The sequence below is a fragment of the Anguilla anguilla genome, chromosome 9 (genome assembly GCF_013347855.1).
Source record: "Anguilla anguilla isolate fAngAng1 chromosome 9, fAngAng1.pri, whole genome shotgun sequence".
Classification (NCBI taxonomy): Eukaryota; Metazoa; Chordata; class Actinopteri; order Anguilliformes; family Anguillidae; genus Anguilla; species Anguilla anguilla.
This window is the reverse complement of record NC_049209.1, coordinates 52,334,493-52,351,524: the sequence shown is the minus strand read 5'-3', so window position 1 is coordinate 52,351,524 and position 17,032 is coordinate 52,334,493. Positions and strand designations below refer to the sequence as shown.

The following is a 17,032-nucleotide window of genomic DNA, read 5'->3' as shown; positions in this document are numbered from 1 at the left end:
AAAACCAGAGCCCGGCCGGGACCAGCTGAAGGGGCGGGGCTAACATACGAAGGGGCGGGGCTAATATACGAAGGGGCGGGGCTTTGGCCTGCAAGACACCAGTCTGCCGCCCCCCCCCATCACCACCCCAACCCACCCCAACACAAACCCCCCCCATCACCACCCCACCCCACCCCACCCCCCCATCACCACCCCAACCCACCCCAACACAAACCCAGGTCCACCACTCTGCGGAGGAGGAGGTTAATTACGCACCAGTGTTAAGAGAGACCTGCACATCTCCGGTCCCCTGTCTCCCTCGCTCAGAGTCACTGCACTCATCCCTACTGAGAGGAGGGAGGGAGGGAGGGAAGGAGAGAAAGAGAGGGGAAGGGAGTCACACAGAGAGGGGTGGAGAGAAAGGAGGAGAGAGGGGAAGAAGGGTAGGGGGCAAGACGGAGACAAAGAGAGGTGGAGAGTGAGAAAAATAGGGAGAAAGAGGGAAAGAGAGATAAACAGAGGTGAAAAGAGAGACAGAAGGGGAGGAGTGAAATAGACAGAGAAAGGAGGAGGGAGGGAGAGAGAGAGAGAGAGAGAGGGAAGGAGAGAGAGAGGGGAGAGAGGGAGAGAGAGAGAGGGAGGGGGAGAGAGAGAGAGAGAGAGAGAGAGAGAGAGAGAGAGGGAGGGAGAGGGAGACAGACAGAGAGAGAGAGGGAAGGAGGGATGGAGGGAGGGAAGGGGAGAGGGAGACAGAGAGAGAGAGAGGGAGGGAGGGAGGGAGGGGTGAGGCTCTCCTGAACAGAATAGTCTCAGAGCAGCGTTTTGGGCGGGAGCTGCCAAAACAAACACACTTCCTGAAACCATTAGACCCAGCGGGGAGCCCTAATTACCCGCTATCCGCGGCAGCCTGCTCAAAATAACGGCTCTGCCGACAGGTCTTTAAAAGAGGAGGCCGCCATTACAGACAAGAGTGCGCCGTGCTCACCGGGATTCAAACTAAAATCATCAGCTGATATAACGGGTTTGCCGATAAACAGTAAAAAGGTTTAACATATGTGCAGGCAAAAAAAAAATCCTGGGCTAAGGAATTAAGTATGATACTAAGCGCTTGTGTAGATTGTTCTTAGTTAGGCTACATAAGACTCGTTTGCCCGGGTAGAGGAGAAATTAACGCGAGCCAATGCTTTCTCTCTCCGTTCCTGCTCATTACCTATCAAACTGCCTACAAGCCTGGGTCAAATGCTACTGTTACATCAAATGCTTCACTTGGAACGTGTTAGGCCTTTGGTTCTGTAAAGGTACACCAACTTTAAACAGTATTCAGAATAAAATTCTTCCTGGTGAGTGCATGGTCCCTTTCATTGGAAATTATCAGGGATCTGCAGGAGTGTCACCGTATTTTACTGGCATCTGAAGAGTTAGAAGTCGTTCAAACCCGTGTTCCACCGAGACACGCGAGGCTTGGAATTCGCGAGAATTCCACAGCGGCGGTACGAGGACGTGCGCGTGCAGATGGGTGCCCGACACGCGCCTAATTTACAGCCCGCCTCTGTGCCAGCGAACGCATTCGATAACGCGTCAGAGAGATTGACACAAACACGCTGCCGCGGTGTGGAGCACTCGGGGCCGCGGAGTTATTTACGCAGGCACATAAGACGACGGCGCGCTGGCCACGGGCTCCGGCTCCGGCTCCGCAGAACCGTTAATGCGCTGGCGTAACGGTAGTTTCACCGCATTTAATTACGGCTCAAACTTTTCAATCGGCCACGCTCGTGAATTACGGCGGGGTCGGGAACTGGCAGACTCTCGCGGTCTTCTGTTGAGTGCTGAGATACATTTTCACGCTGGCGCCCGCTCGCTCCCTCCCTCCCTCCATTTCTCGCTCTCTCCCTCTCTGTACCTCTCCCCCTTTCAATTTCAAGGGGCTGCTACACATCAGTGCACACACTGGGGCCCAATATGGGGGGTAGGGGGCTACAAACTCACAAATTAGAGGCAGAATAACTGCACGCGATGACTTACAAATATCACTGCTTGCTGCCACAGACTCCGGTCTAATTGCATCAGAGAAATAACAGTGAACTCCACCCCAACAGTAGCTGCACTCAACACACACATACCTTTGCATCTTAGGATGGCTCATTAGTGGGTACCTGGTGTGTTGAGCAGATTTTTATAAATGTTTTTGGGGTGCTGACCTGAGAAATCACATGCAATTAACGAAAGACCAAGTGCTCACAAAATGTTAGGTTGTCTGTAGATATTTATTACTTTTTTTGCAGAAATAGTCCACACGGTCTAAATTGGCTTCCAGCATCAGTGAAATAAATGCTACTCCAACTCAAAGGCAGCCAAACAAACATGGAGCCTCTCCGGATGAAAGTCAGCAGGATTCATAAGTGACAGCCCCCATTCAAAGTCAACACACACTGGGATAATTGTATTCATAAAACACATTCTATGCATATTATTTGTCTTCCATAAAAAAGCTCATTTAAAAGGGAGAGGCAGTGTGCTCAGCGTGTACTAGAGCTGAACATTGCTGCCCTCTGGTGGTTATGGGGTACAACAGCAACTATTAGAGGCTCTTCTCCATTCTAGCCAGACTGTTTTAACCAAACAATGAAACTGAATAACTTCTTTAAAAATGCATCGTACACTGTTCATTATTTGTGCTCACCTTCTGCTACTCTTGTGTTCAAACTCACCTATTAGGAGAACTATTATATTTCACTTTTCAGCATGACAATAGCAACCAGCCAATATACTCAACTCAACCACGCACGCAGTACCTATAGCACTGCTCAAAGATCCGATATAGAAAACTCGGAATTGTTCCTTCTGTGAATCTGCCATGTCTCCTCCTCCCCCCCGGCTCTGGAGTGGTTAAAAAATCAATACCCAGCCGCTCAGAACAGAGAGAAAAGAGCACTGGATGAAACATCTTGTTCACTCGGTCAACTTCATTTTGGATCCTGCAGCAGAAACTGGGCCCCATAATTGCGAGTCACGTGTGTGTGTGTGTGTGTGTGTGTGATGTGCACTGTGAGGACACCCACCTGTTAAAGCCCAATTAAGCAGCACAGTGCTGAAGTCCCCCAGCTCACAAAACAAAGCCTTTTAGCACAAGGGCCCATTAAAGCTCTTCAGATTAAAGCAGCCCAATTTAATATGGGGATGAATAGGGACTTACTCAGACCGCTTTTCTCTCACTGCGACTGGCCCTCATCCTCTGCCTCACTGTCTCCCTCACGATCTCTCTCTTTTTCTCCCTCACTCTCTCTCTCTTCCTCTCTTTCCCTCTCTCTTTCTCTCCCTCTCTCAAACACCGACTCACACACAGACACACACACAGACTCCCACTTCCACTAACACACACACACACACACACGCACACACACACACACACCTCCCAGAGGGCTCCATCTGTGAGTGGCTGAGCTGTCCCAGGTGTTGGTTCCAGTGGGGTGCCCTGTGGTGGGGTCTCATTAATCTGGGCCCTGCCTGAGAGTGGAGCGTCAGCACCCCCCCATCCCCCCCCCCTCCCCTTACCCCGCCCCGTTCTCCTGCGCCCCCCCCCCCCCCCACTCTGAGGACACCCCGACCTTGCAGTCACAACAGTGTCCCCACAACGCAGGTAACACGAGGGACTGCGCAACTTCTCTGGGCTGCTTAGAGTTCAGAGACAGTGTGTGTGTGTGTGTGTGTGTGAATGTGCATGTGTGCGTTGTGTGTGTGTGTGTTGTGTGTGTGTGTGTGTGTGTGTGTGAATGTGCATGTGTGCATTGTGTGTGTGTGTGTGTGCATGCGTGAGTATGTGTGTGTGTGTACGTGAGCATGTGTGAGTTAGCGTGAGAGTGTGTGTGAGTGTGTGTGTGAGAGAGAGAGAGAGAGAGAGAGAATAGACAGCAAACACCACACTGCAGAGGCAGTGAATGTAAACATCATTTTCATTTAATTCCAAACTCAAATTACACAGCCTTGTGCATCCAGCATATAACCAGCTGAGGTCATATCAACTCCATTTTAAAGTGTATTCCAGCATTTAATACATTACGCGGCACCATTCACATTGTTCCCAATGAAACGCAGGGTGCCTAATGCTCAAAACTGCCCTGCTTTTCACAAAACCGTTAAAACCATCACGTCCTACTCAAACAAACCTTACAGCAGCCCCGTTGTGCCCACGCGCCCGCTGCTTTCAAACCTGCAGCGAAGAGGTGCGGATTACAACCGCAGCACCACCTGCTGGCCAAACAAAGCAAAGGCAGGAAAGTTCCGTCGGATGTTTGAACCAGAAATAACAGCGTTTGACCTGAGATCAGTTTCGGCTTTCGCACAGAAACGAGTACCATGTTGCCTGTTCTTGGATCCGTGATTTTTGGTGAAAGGAGGTGGTAGAGAGACTCCCCCAATGACTCTTACCTTGCACCTGGCCCTCCGACATACGAGTGAAGAGGAGGGTGGAGAAGAGGAAGAGGAGACCGGCGGGTCCCGCGCTGTTTCGCCCGACGCCCATCGCAATCTGCAGGGACTAAATAAAGAGACGGGCGGCTTCAGAACAAACAGGGTAAAAACATCGGAGTTTCAGACTGCGGTGTTGCCGATAATGAAGCATTCGGTTTAAATTCTACTTCCCCAGACATTTAAACACTCGCGTTTTTCAACTGAGCATATTCTAATTAAATATTCATTTTCAGCATGAATGTAGCCCACAATGGTTAAAAATAACATTTTTACGGTCCCGCAGTTCTGCGAAACCCAAGTCGACGTTTGTAGGCTGCGTGTTGGCGGCCGTGTTGTTTGGGAATTAAATCAGTGCTGTTCTTCTTCGCGGCGCTTTGAGAACAAGACTCCTGCTTTTGCATAATGCAAAGCGTGCTTTTTGAAACATCCCGTGCAGATTGATTGCGATAACGTGTAGGCCTACAACTGGCAGCGTTTGCCCTACTCGAAACGGTTGTTGAACACAAAATCGACCTTGGATTTATTTCGCTCATTTACCATTCAAGTCTTCCGCTGGCAACAGCCAGCTTTCTGGGAAAAATATCACGCTGATGTACAAGCTGGATACATTTCAGAAATCCGTCTCCACTGACGAATAATCTCATTATTATAGAAAAGGGTGATCAAGACAATTTTTCAGATTGTGCGAGTATTTTATCCAAAGAGCCCATACCATGGCGTGCGTTGTTCAGGTCGCTGTGCACCTCTCATCGCATGAAGTTTTGTTGCCAATTAGCGTGTTAAAAAAAACGCCAGGTTGCTTTTGCAGCTGTTATTCAAATTAACTTTAACAAACTAACTCTTCAATTAAGTCAACTTTGTTTTAATTTGATTAAAAATGTAGGTTGGAGAAATGTTTCAAAGTTTGTTGCTATGATTAGTTATTTAGGATATTTTACATCACCAAACTATCATCGCCAACACTAAACTACCCTCCAGCTATCAGCCCCTACATTCTAATACCCCACCCAGCTATTTGCCTCTGCACTCTAATACCCCACCCAGCTATCTGCATCTGCACTGTAATACCCCACCCAGCTATTTGCCTCTGCACTCTAATACCCCACCCAGCTCTCAATCTGCACTGTAATACCCCACCCAGCTATCTGCCTCTACACTGTAATACCCCACCCAGCTATCTGTCCCAACACTCTAATACCCCACCCAGCTATCTGCCTCTGCACATTAATACCCCGCTCAGTTATCTGCCTCTACACTCTAATACCCCACCCAGTTATCTGCTCCTGTATTCTATTACCCCACCCAGCTCTCTGCCCCTGTATTCTAATACCCTACCCAGCTATTTGCCCGAACCGTCTAATACCCCACCCACCTATCTGCCCCTGCATTCTAATACCCCACCCAGCTATGTGCCCCTGTGTTCTAATACCCCACCCACCTATCTGCCCCTGCATTCTACCCCCTTATCTGACTGTGCAATCTTTCCATGTTCCTGGTTGTGAATCCCCTGCATAGATAAATGCCTGTGAAAAAATTTTTTCTCATTACATGTTCAATATTTACATTAAAAGCAGCCAACGGACATGCTCTCTTTCACACGCACAAACACACACACATACTCTCTGTCTCTCTCTCCCTCTCGCTCTCACACAAACACGTCGGGTGTGTTTAGAGAGCAGATGGGAAGCAGTGAACAGTGGTAGATGGTGATAGACAGCCAGATGTGGGTATGTTTACAAAATATTTTAAATGACTTCATGCAAATTCGAGAGAGGGAGAGGGAGAGAGAGAGAGCACTAAGTGTTAATGAAGCGCAGACCAGCTGGTTAACTTATCGAGTGAGGAAAAGCTCACTCACACAAACTTGCCCTTCAACTGCAGTTCATTCCAAGTGAATAGAGCCACGATTTCGGCACGGCGGAGTGCCTTTGTCGCGGTTACACTGTAGGCTAATATGAATTTGTATGGATTAGCTGCTTTATTAAAAATCCTGCGCGAGTAACAGTTGTCGATTACACAAACAATGTGCCAGTTAAGTGACACACACGGCGACTGAATAAATTAGCATGGCTGAATAATACAGTCATTCAAAGATTTTTCAAAATGCTGCACGGTTGCGCTGCACAGCTGTCACAAAGCCTGGGTGCAGTTACAGGCGCGGCTTCGCTCGGATCCGCGCGGCACAATCAAGTGGCCATAAAGTTTCTGATTGCTTGCTTGCCGCATAATAGGATCAGCGTTTCCATGAGTGCATCATCTATCATAAATCGCTCCTTTCCTCTGGGTGACCTGTGACTGTCGCATTGCTCTCTCTCTCTTTCGTAGCCCCCCCCCCCCCCCCCCCCCTTTCCTCTCTCTCTCTCTCTCCGCAATCACATGCAGAGACATACTGTCTGTCCGAGGGTTAAGTGGTCGTTATAGGCGCCCCGCTGCCCGTCCGTTATTGGCCCCTTGGTTCATTTGCCGTTAAAACGACGTCGAGTCAATCGAAATCCTTTTACGTTCGTAATGCACTGCGCAACTATTAGGAGGAGTGACGCACAAAAAGACCCCGCAACGATAACCGGAGAACACAGGTGGCTGCTTAAAATAAGTCAGATAAAATACTGTTATTATCAGCGCATTTTAGCGCCTCAACATAAAACTGTACGCCGGTGATTTGGAGACGGCACTGAGGCAGAACAGTGGTAAACATCACACACAGATATCCTCAGAAAACAGCCTTATTTAAAAGCCGCAACCAGTCAGGCAGGGGTCTCTGTATTGACCGCAAAGGAGTCCTTGAGCACGCGGCTGAAGTTCTTCAAACTGTCATCTTTATCGTCGCCCTTACACCGTTACCGGGGTAACCTGCGCCGTTCGGCAGTGTCAGGTCTCTAAGTAGGGAGAGAAGCAGCGGAGACACATCTGTACCACCACAGCTGGATCAAATTATTATTTGACATTTAAATTTTTGGAATTTGAAATTAAATGCATTTGCAGCGTTACCCATCTACGTGCATTTACATATACGCATTGAGCAGACGCTCTTATCCAGAGAGACTTACAAAAACCGCATACAGAATTTCTTAGACAAGGGGCAGAGATAACGCCATCACAATTGTCGCAATTGATAGTCGCAATTAATACGCATATAAACAGTTAGTACCAACCTTTAGCTGTAGCGGTCGTTTTCTAGCCGTGTAAAATGCGCCTTCGCTGAGGTGTATTGGTATAAAAATGTCTGCTTAATGCTTAGATTGGTCATTTTAGATTGTGAAGTAGTTTAACCTTCTAGGCATAAAAAAATATATTCCTACAGATTGCTGGCAATCTTCAAATAAGCCTTTATTGTCATCAGTATTCAGAACCAAATACTTCATATGATTGTGCATTTTGGTCGGTGAACGTGTCTTTTCTTGAAAATTCCCATGGCGTTCGCTAGAGTGCTTTTAAGAATTCAAGATTTTAATTCCCATATGAAATTAATAAAATGCTTGCTGCTCACTCACTCTAACAGTGTATGCATAAATACAACATATATACTGCGTATATAAAAATAGAACAAATACAAAGAAAATGGAAAAAAGTCATAAGAAATTATAAGTAGATTTCATGGGCTCCTAGAGTGTCTCAAATATGTATTTGACCCCTGGGCAACCTCACACACAAGCGAACAGCCCCCACCTCTCCTGCTGAACACCTGCCCCCACCTCACCTGCTGAACACCTGCCCCCACCTCACCTTCTGAACACCTGCCCCCACCTCACCTGTGAGACAGAATGGATTGTGAGGAGTCAGCTCTGAGTCAGGTGCATTAGTACCCCTCTCTGCCAAAAGAGATGGAACAGCAGCAATCTCACTGCATCACTCACTCAATCAATCAATCAATCAATCAATCAACCAATCAACCAATGAGCAGCGCTGTTTATAAACAGGTTTCCGCACAGCACTTCACGATGGGAACGTATGTGTCCCGGATAGATTCCAAAAGCGAGGGCAAAGCCCAGCTCAGCCGATCTGGGAACGATTCTGCTCTAAGCCCCCAAAAACGGCGGTCAAGCCGAACTCCTGTGAAATGGCGGTCAGCAGGAGAGAGCGGAGCGGCTCTATGAGCGCTCGATGAGCTCGATAAATAAGGATTTTTAAAGACTCCGGCGGAGGGAGACGCGGCCAGCGCGTTAATGGGGGCGCGCGGGGGGGGGGGGGGGGGGGGGGCAGCCCAGCTCCGGAGACGGACGGCTCTGCTCGTCGTTCACGGGAACGCCGCTGGCGGAAGCTCGGAGCCGGCAGGTCTACCCCGGGGACCCGGCGGGGTCCCGTGCGTGCTGGGGACCGCTCTCTCTGGTCTCCCAAAACCTGTGGGTTTAGCAGCCTCTCTCTGAGCGGCAGTACAGTACGTCCCCAGAAGCAGCCCTGTCCAAACCTGCCACACCGTCACAAGACCCCCCCCCCCCCCCCCCCGCCGGAATACAGCGACCACCACGAACACCCCCAAATTCACACGATCCCCAGCTTCCTTACCTCCACGTGTGGCCCCCAAAAATCACCGGTCCTTTCACTGTCCTACGTCCCAGAGTCCAGAGAGCGAGAGACAGAGACAGAGAGAGAGAGAGAGAGAGAGAGAGAGAGAGAGAGAGAGAGAGAGAGAGAGAGAGAGAGAGAGAGAGGGGGGTGGGGGGGTGAGAAAAATGCAGGGATGGAGGGAGAGAGAGGGAGAGAGAGAGAGGAAGAAAACACAGTTCTCCCTTTACTGTCTTGAGAGTTTCTGCACTCGCACGCACACGGCTGGCACAGCGTCCGTCCGCCCCCCCACCCCACCCCCCCCACCCCCCCCCCCCAAGGACAGCCCATCCGCGAATCCGCAAAGCCAGAGAGAGAGAGAGAGAGAGGGAAGAGGGAGGGCAGAAGAGAGATGTGCGTGAGATAGAAAGGCTGTGAGAGAGTGGAGGGTGGGGGGGGGGCAAAAAAAGATGGGAAGGTGTGAGAATGGAGAGAAACGGGGGGGGGGGGGGTCGGTGTGTGAGATACTCCCTGGATAGCAGATGGGTCAAGTTCCGGTTAATCTGACACACACAAACACACACACACAAATACTCATCTCTCACACTCACACACACACACACACATCTCTCTCTCTCACACACACACACACACACACACACATATGGGGGTCTCACCTGGAGCCTTAATTAATCTGATTGCATCGCTCTCTCTCTCTCTCTTGCTCGCTCGCTCGCTCAGGCTATAGCAGTGAGGGTTTCTGTCCTTCCTACCAGATCCTGTCTCTCTCTCTCCACCGTTCTCTCTCCCCTTCTCTCTCTCTCACTCCCTACCTACCACTCTCCCCTTCTTTCTCTCCATCTCTCTCTCCTCTTCTCTCTGTCCCTCTCTCTCTCTCCCTCCCTCTCTCCATCTCTCTCTCCTCTTCTCTCTGTCCCTCTCTCTCTCTCCTGGCTCAGCAACACCAGCGGTGCTTTAATTAAATAAGTGGTGGCTGGCCCGTCAGCTGGCCCGTAATATTTCATGATAAAAGTGTTCCTGCCTCCTCCTCCTCCTCCTCCTCCTCCTCCTGTTCTCAGGGGGTGGTGTGTGTGTGGGAGCCAGGAAGAGACCTGAAGCAAATAAAATAATTTAAAATACTTTAACCATAGCGACAACTGAAAAATATGCTTGAAGATTGCTGCAGACTTAGAAACATCTTAGAAATGTCTATTTAATTATTTTTGTTTACCAAATATTGGGACACTGGAGGGAGGGAGGACACCAAAATCAGTTTTTGGGGTTCTAAGGAGACGAGAAGACAAGGTGGTAGTTCAGTAAAGGAGGATACATTTTTTTGAATATTGGGACGCACCCCTAAAGAGCTAAATACTTTAACTGCTGTTCAGCCAGGTGTGGGGAGGGTGTGTCCTGGAGGTCACGTGACCTCAAAGGCCAAGGTCACAAACGAAAAGGGGTTGGCTAAAATCCCTCCGATCATAAGCCTCTACGTCATACAGTGCGATTCCGTCCTTATTTCCCCACGCACCACAGTTAACACAGTGACCCTGAGCAGCACACCGTGTCCAGAAAAGGTCAGCCTTCAGCAAGGTCAGCCTTTGTGGTGAACCACACGCTTACTCCTGTGGCAGAACCTTATTTTTCATTTCCTATTTTTTCCATCTCTGGAGTAGGAGGTGCACTGGGTGAACGGTTTGCAAAATTTGGGCAGCACTCCTGGAGAGATTGCAAGTCTCGCGAGTGCGTTGTTGGGGGCTGGGAGCATTGGTTCTGCTGGGCTGGTGGCGGGATAACGCATTGCAGTGAGATCAAGCATTTAATTGGCCAGAGTACAAAGGCCGATGTTAGTTTCATTCTACGTTCAGTTCAGTCCTCGGTTTCTATTTTTCCAATGAATTCACAGAACATTCTGGTGTTTCTGAACACACCTGAAGATCTCACAACAGTCACCGTCGAGCTATTTCAAACTGAGAGCCCTATTCCATTTGCTGTTGACAATGAATCGGGTAAAAAATATTTATATTCATTAAAGTGAATTTTTGAACAGCCAAATGACTGTCAGCGTACTGGTGCTCTCGCAGTCCTCCTCTCTCAGCGGCCGTTTCAGCCTGTTAGCTAATGCTAGGGAAGGTTTGTGGTGGGCAGACTGAGGTCTGAACATGCTCGCGGACGCTAGTTAGCATGAGCTAATATTTCCCCAGTTTAATGCGCACCAGGACATCAGTCATATTGCATATTTACTGGCAAAAAAAAAAAAACGGACGGTGAAAATGTTGATTATGTCAGCTTATCCCATAAGTGGCCAGAGTCCGGCTGGGTGAAGCGCCCTTCGCAAATACTTGCCTGCGCTTGTTTATCGAGTTACGGCGAATCCGATGCTAATTCGATTGCGGACGCAGAGTACATCGGCAATTCAATTTTCGAAGATGCAGCCAGGAAAACAGAGAAAGAGAGAGAGACAGAGAGAGAGAGAGGACAATCTGAGGACAACCTGGTCTTCAGCCCCCAGGAAACGTCTCCGATCGTGAAGAAGGGGTCCCAAACTCTATGGTCCCTGGGAGCCTCAAGGTACTGCTGCTGGTTTTTCCCTTTTCACCTGAACACCAACGACCGAAATGAGGCGAGTCACCTGTGCAATCACCTGCGTTAGCTCATCGCTTACCTGCTGAGTGTCGGTGAACAGTGACCCTCCTGGATCAGAGTTGCAGACCCTTACCATAGAGTGACCAGACCATTCGGGAACAAAGGTTTGTGCATGCTAGGGGGCCAGTATATCTGTCGCACGTTAGGTTTCTATGGTTTTTTTTCCCCTCTCCCAATCGCACATATCTGTCATCGCTCGGCACTGCAACCTCCACCGTCAATTCAGGACAGCAGACAGGCAGGAATTCTCCTCCCATGCTGGAGAAGGCAATGCTGGGCCGGGGTGGGGGGGTGAGGGGGGAGGGTCTACCCCGGCCCAGGGGTCAGCAGGGGTCATTACATTACTGCCATTTAATAATGTAACTGTAAGCGTCAGCAAATACCATTACCATTTTTTTTTTTTTTTAACTGAAGCAATTCAGGTTAACGTAGTACAACAGCAGTGCCCTACGTGCACCCAGCTGTGGCCTTTGGGTTGCACACCCTCCCTATCCATCATTGTACATTGCCGCCCAGTCATTAGTGAGCACTGACATGCTGTAATTCCAGCCTATCTGTAAACTAATGGTTGGGCTGCAGGTCACTGTCGGCGCTGGTATGGTCTGGGATTCAGTACCAGACTGTGGGGCCCCATCCGTGCACTAAGCACAGTGCTTTAACAGTATGAGCCACCCAACAGCACTGGCTTCTAGAATCACCCTGCAGAAAAAAAACAAGTGAATCACTACAATGCTGCTTTTATCCGTGCCGTTCCCATTTGGCTAGCCCTGCGGCACAGGAGATCTCTAATCAAATCACACTACATTAAAACGAATGTTTCCTGGGCCAGATGATTGAAGCTCGGATGGATTTACCGGATTATAATCAATGAGGGACTTACTGCACTTGTCATGGCTGTTAGTTCTCCGTGCGTTCAGTCATTCCGTAATTACCTGGAATGCAGTGTTTTCCCATCAAGATTACATACACGCAGTGAATCAAAAACGTCAATCAAAAAGCTGCCCACAAATATTTAAATTCATAAAATAACAATTCTCTCATACATCCATGTCGTCCGTGCCGTTTCAGAATCGACTGGACCCGCAGTATCTGCGTTCACAGCTGTGTTTGTACTCATACAGACCAGCAAATTACATTCCAGCGGACAAAGGCGAGGCCGGGAGTGTTTTTTCTCCTTCTCTCCCCCTGTAACTGTGCATTATCAGTACATTTACACAGCCAGTGAAAAATGTGTACCTGTCACATGGTGACGAACGGGCCCGCATTAGCATTGCAAACGCCTCACTTTATGCCCGGGCATTGTAAGGGCCGTGCAGGGGGATCCTGGCGCGGATTCCATCAGCCTAATTAACATCGGGCGCGCGCGCGCCGCAGGACACCGCGCGCGCGCTCTCCTTGAAGCTGCGCGGAGGAACAGCGCCGGTATGTCATGGTCGTTTCATTTAATGGCTAAACACGCCACTCGAATTCCGAGGGAGGAAAACAACACGTTGACATTTAAGGACAAAGGCACCTCGAACGGTCCGGTCTGAGTTTGATACCTTCAAAATATTCTGTTTTGTCATGCCATTTCTTTGGCGCTTTGCAACAGAAAACAATTTACCGGGAGATTGCTTTTTTGACAGGAAGGCCGTCAACAATGTCGACGCACACTTTTCCTCGAGCCGCACAAGCCAGGCCACGTTCCCGAGGCCATTCGTTCGAAAATGGTGAACGTGAGCTCACCTTCGAAACGTGTCACCGAGCAGAAAGTGGGAGAGTGGCTCCCTAACGGAAAACGCAGGAACAACATGAAACAGGGAAGGTGCGCACGCGCGTAAATGGTGTATAACTGGAGTTACCGAGGTTGACCAAGTGGGGCGTATTAATAGGTTAAAACAAACGGGGTAAGTTTCCGTTTTAGCCGTGAGAATTTTAAAAAGCTGGTGGGAAGGCTTACTTAACAAGTAAAATTTGTGCGGAGTTAATTGAAGGGGGAGGGGGGGGGCGGGTTGAAGAACGTTTGAGGAGGCAAAAATAACAGGCATCAGGCAACGCATGGATTTTCTTGTTTATTCTTCACTGAGTGGGTTTGCATAAAGCGAACAGCAGGGATTGGGTGTGGGATGGGTACACGCAGGCCTTCTCTTTAAAACATGAATTATGTAGGCCTATGTAGCAAATTCGTTTGGGTCCCATATTCCCTCCGAAAGTAGGCACGTGCATACAAATATAAACGTTTTTAGCATCAAAAAGAGCTTAGTTTGTTGGTCAAAATTATGAAAAAATACAAGTGGTAAACAGGTAGGGACCCAAGGTACTCTTGATGGTAGAGTGTAAAACGCCTTTATTGAAACATGGCAAGAAAAATTAAAACGTGCTGAACCAACGCCTCTTGCACGGCATGTGGGGCACAGTGTTATGTAGGCTATTCACTACCATAAAGTATCGTTCACATTCGCAAATAGACTAGTGGAATGATTGGATTTAAATGGGAGTGACAAGCGAGAGAGAGGCAGAAAATAGTAGAACGTTTCTATATTAATGATTAGTCACTCGACGTGTGGTACATGGCGACAAGGAAACTACAAGGAATGGTGAGTATGACATCACAAAAAAGAAAACCAGACAAATCTGTATATATTAATCCCCGGAGAAGGGGAACTCCTAAAGCGTCAGTGCTCCGACATTACGTGGAATGCTGTAGGCTAAAAATATGATGTTATGTCACCCGAGAGGCTGCGATGACCATATACAGATATCACTGGAGTCCTTTATTTGGCTTTGGTCTGTCAGATCTGAATGTGGAACAAACTGACTCAGTTTCCTCTGGAGCCCAAGTTTAGCGCATTATGGTGTAGACGTAGCCTACATCCTCCGGTTAACTGGCCAACGAGCAGTTTTTGCACTGACGTGTGAAGCCGTCCGCAATGCACGAATTGCCTACTCAACGAGTTCACTTCCTCCCCGCTTTATCAACCAACACCCGCCGCAAAACATCGTTCCTATTTTGACAGTTATTTAACAGTTACTAGTTTACACAGACACTTGACCGCAGGGGGGAAGGAAACAGTAGCGCTGCAAAGAATGTAATGTAAATTTTAACGTGCGCATAAATCGTATTCATAGGCTATTTCCGCGCACCCTACTCATATTCTTCGTTTACACATGAATGCTTCATTGTCGGCGACTGGGGGGGAATAGAATTTTGTAAAGACATGCTTTCATTGAGAAGCGTTGTCAACTAAATTTCACGATTTTGGAAGTAATGATGATTTTATTGAATTTACAAAATTCGGACGAATTTTTGATATAAAAATCAAAATAGTGCGTAAAATCGGTTCAATATTTAAAATAAAGCTTCAGTAGCCGCAAGCAAATTCGAAGTGCGGTTCATTTGATGTTTCTGACATTTTACAACGCAAATAATTAATTTCAAATTTTCAACGCGGTTACTGGGGTTTTGAAAAATGTCCGCCTATTTTCTACTGTCATAAAGAAATACTTATGCTTCAAAAACAATATACGTTATACGTGGGATGCAAGGCTTTAAATGCAAGGTTTTAAATAAAAGGCATACCCGTTCCAACATGAATAAATCATGGGGTCCTATTTGATTACCACTCCGTGAACACACGGGAATACATTAGAACACCATAAGAAGCAATCAGGTTTGTATTTTCTTTTATTATCTTTTATTCTGCAGTGATCACATTACCTTGTGGCACTGAATGAAGCCAGATAGGTTACCTCATAACCACGTCCATAAAATAATTTAAAAAAAAGAACAGACTTGTAACTAATTGAACAAAGAATAAAACATAATAGTTTTGTATTTTACAGGTTCTCCAAAAAGATTCCCTGCCACTGTCATGTGACAGTTAAAGAAGCTATAGTTCTAGGAAGTATGGTAATCTCTGGAATCTCACAAAACATATGCTTTTAATGCATGCATAGGCAGCATATAGTTCTTCCGTTTTTTTTTTTTTTTTTTTTAGATAAGCTCAGTACTCCAATTAAACTTCATCACTGCTACTACTACAGCTACTGCTATTGCTACAGAACAAGTAACAAATAAGGAAACAATGCCCAAAATACAATAAAATAATTTTAATAAGCATATATATAATTTTTATAAGCATAGAAAATACAATTTGCATGTGCTACATTGTTTTTCGTGGTTGTAAGAGACCGAAATAACCACCTGCTTATTGTAAATTTAAGTGCTACTTCAGTGAACAACTTAAAGGTCTTTCTGAGAGAGGTGTTTAATATGGAATATTCAAACATAGGTTACAAAAAAAAGAGGGTTTGGAAATAAAAAATTCTAAATAATTCAGCAAAGATTAGATGAACTCTTCTTCAGAGATGACCTTGGTTTCCTGCTCTTGGAGGGTTTCTAAAAATTTAGGAGGGGAGGGGGAGGGGGATGGAGAGATAGTTTACCGATTATAATGAATATTGTCTGTGTGTGTGTGTTTATTTATTCTTATATGCAGTAGAGTAATATTAAAGTACACACTTCAGAAGATTAAATAGGTGTACACAAGCCACATGTTTGAAGGGCGTCGTTATGCAAGTAACACATTGAGTCCGTTTCCATGGCGGCAGGGTTTAATCTCTTACTGTTATCTTCCTCGGTCTCCTTCTCCCTGTCCCTTTCCCCGCCGACCTCTCATCTCTGTGTTCCTCTGAAACGGAAAAATAACCAGTTAACATTGGTGGAGCACGGCGTCCAATTACATCCCATATACAGTCCAGTGGAGGGGGGAACTACAATCCCCAGAATCCCCTTGTGGACCGGTACTCGTGGACGCGGAGTCATGAATGGAGATCAAGGTCTAGACTAGGGTCCTGGAGAGACAGAGTTCCGCTGCTCCTGTTTTTACCTTAAAATCAGTGACCAGTGCAGACCCAAAGGGACAAAGTGACAAAGTGGTTGTCTGTGCAATCAGCTACTTCAATTGGTCCATTGAGTTCTGAGTAACAAGAAGAACCTGCAGACCCTGCAGCTCTCCAGGGTCCGATTGTTGCACGTCGTTTCTACCTTCGCTAACCCTTCTGCCCTGCTAGCAAACTGTCTGAGCCTTCTTCAGCGTTTGGACTGCCTTACTCATTTACACAGACCTTGCCTTGAGGACTGAAACACATCTTGCTACCGCCAAAGCGTCACAGCGTAACAAAGGAATCTTTTTTTATACTGAAATGAGGCATATATATATATATATATAATTGGGGGGGAAGGTTTATTCTTTTGAGTGCAAAGCTCAGGCCTGTTCACACAGAAGCATCTATTCGGGTTCTGGTGTCTTTACGCACCAGCGATCCTTCTGGGAATTCGGATGGTTAACCGGTCGATCCCCGTGGGGCTGTTCACCACGCAGGTGTAGTCGGATCGGTAATCCTCTGCGGAGACCTCCAGGAATATCAGGTCCCTCTGGATGAGAGCCTGACCATTCACTTCCACGGCTCTGAAACAAGG

General features: G+C 47.5%; 1 protein-coding gene across 2 annotated transcripts in view; it reads right to left on the bottom strand.

Moving 5' to 3' along the window:
- Window positions 1–9,001, bottom strand: part of LOC118236132 (roundabout homolog 2-like) — a 163,439-nt gene extending 154,438 nt beyond the window's left edge. The window contains exons 1-2 of one of the 2 annotated variants that reach the window (XM_035434222.1): window positions 8,950–9,001; window positions 4,405–4,513 (exon numbers count right to left, since the gene is read on the bottom strand). In XM_035434222.1, the coding sequence (XP_035290113.1) occupies window positions 4,405–4,498 (94 nt within the window). In that variant the 5' untranslated portion in view covers window positions 4,499–4,513; window positions 8,950–9,001. Of the gene's footprint in view, window positions 1–4,404; window positions 4,514–5,158; window positions 5,271–8,949 lie in introns of those variants that run through there. The other variant, XM_035434219.1, reaches the window with a different exon arrangement.
- Window positions 9,002–17,032: the final 8,031 nt, after the last annotated feature.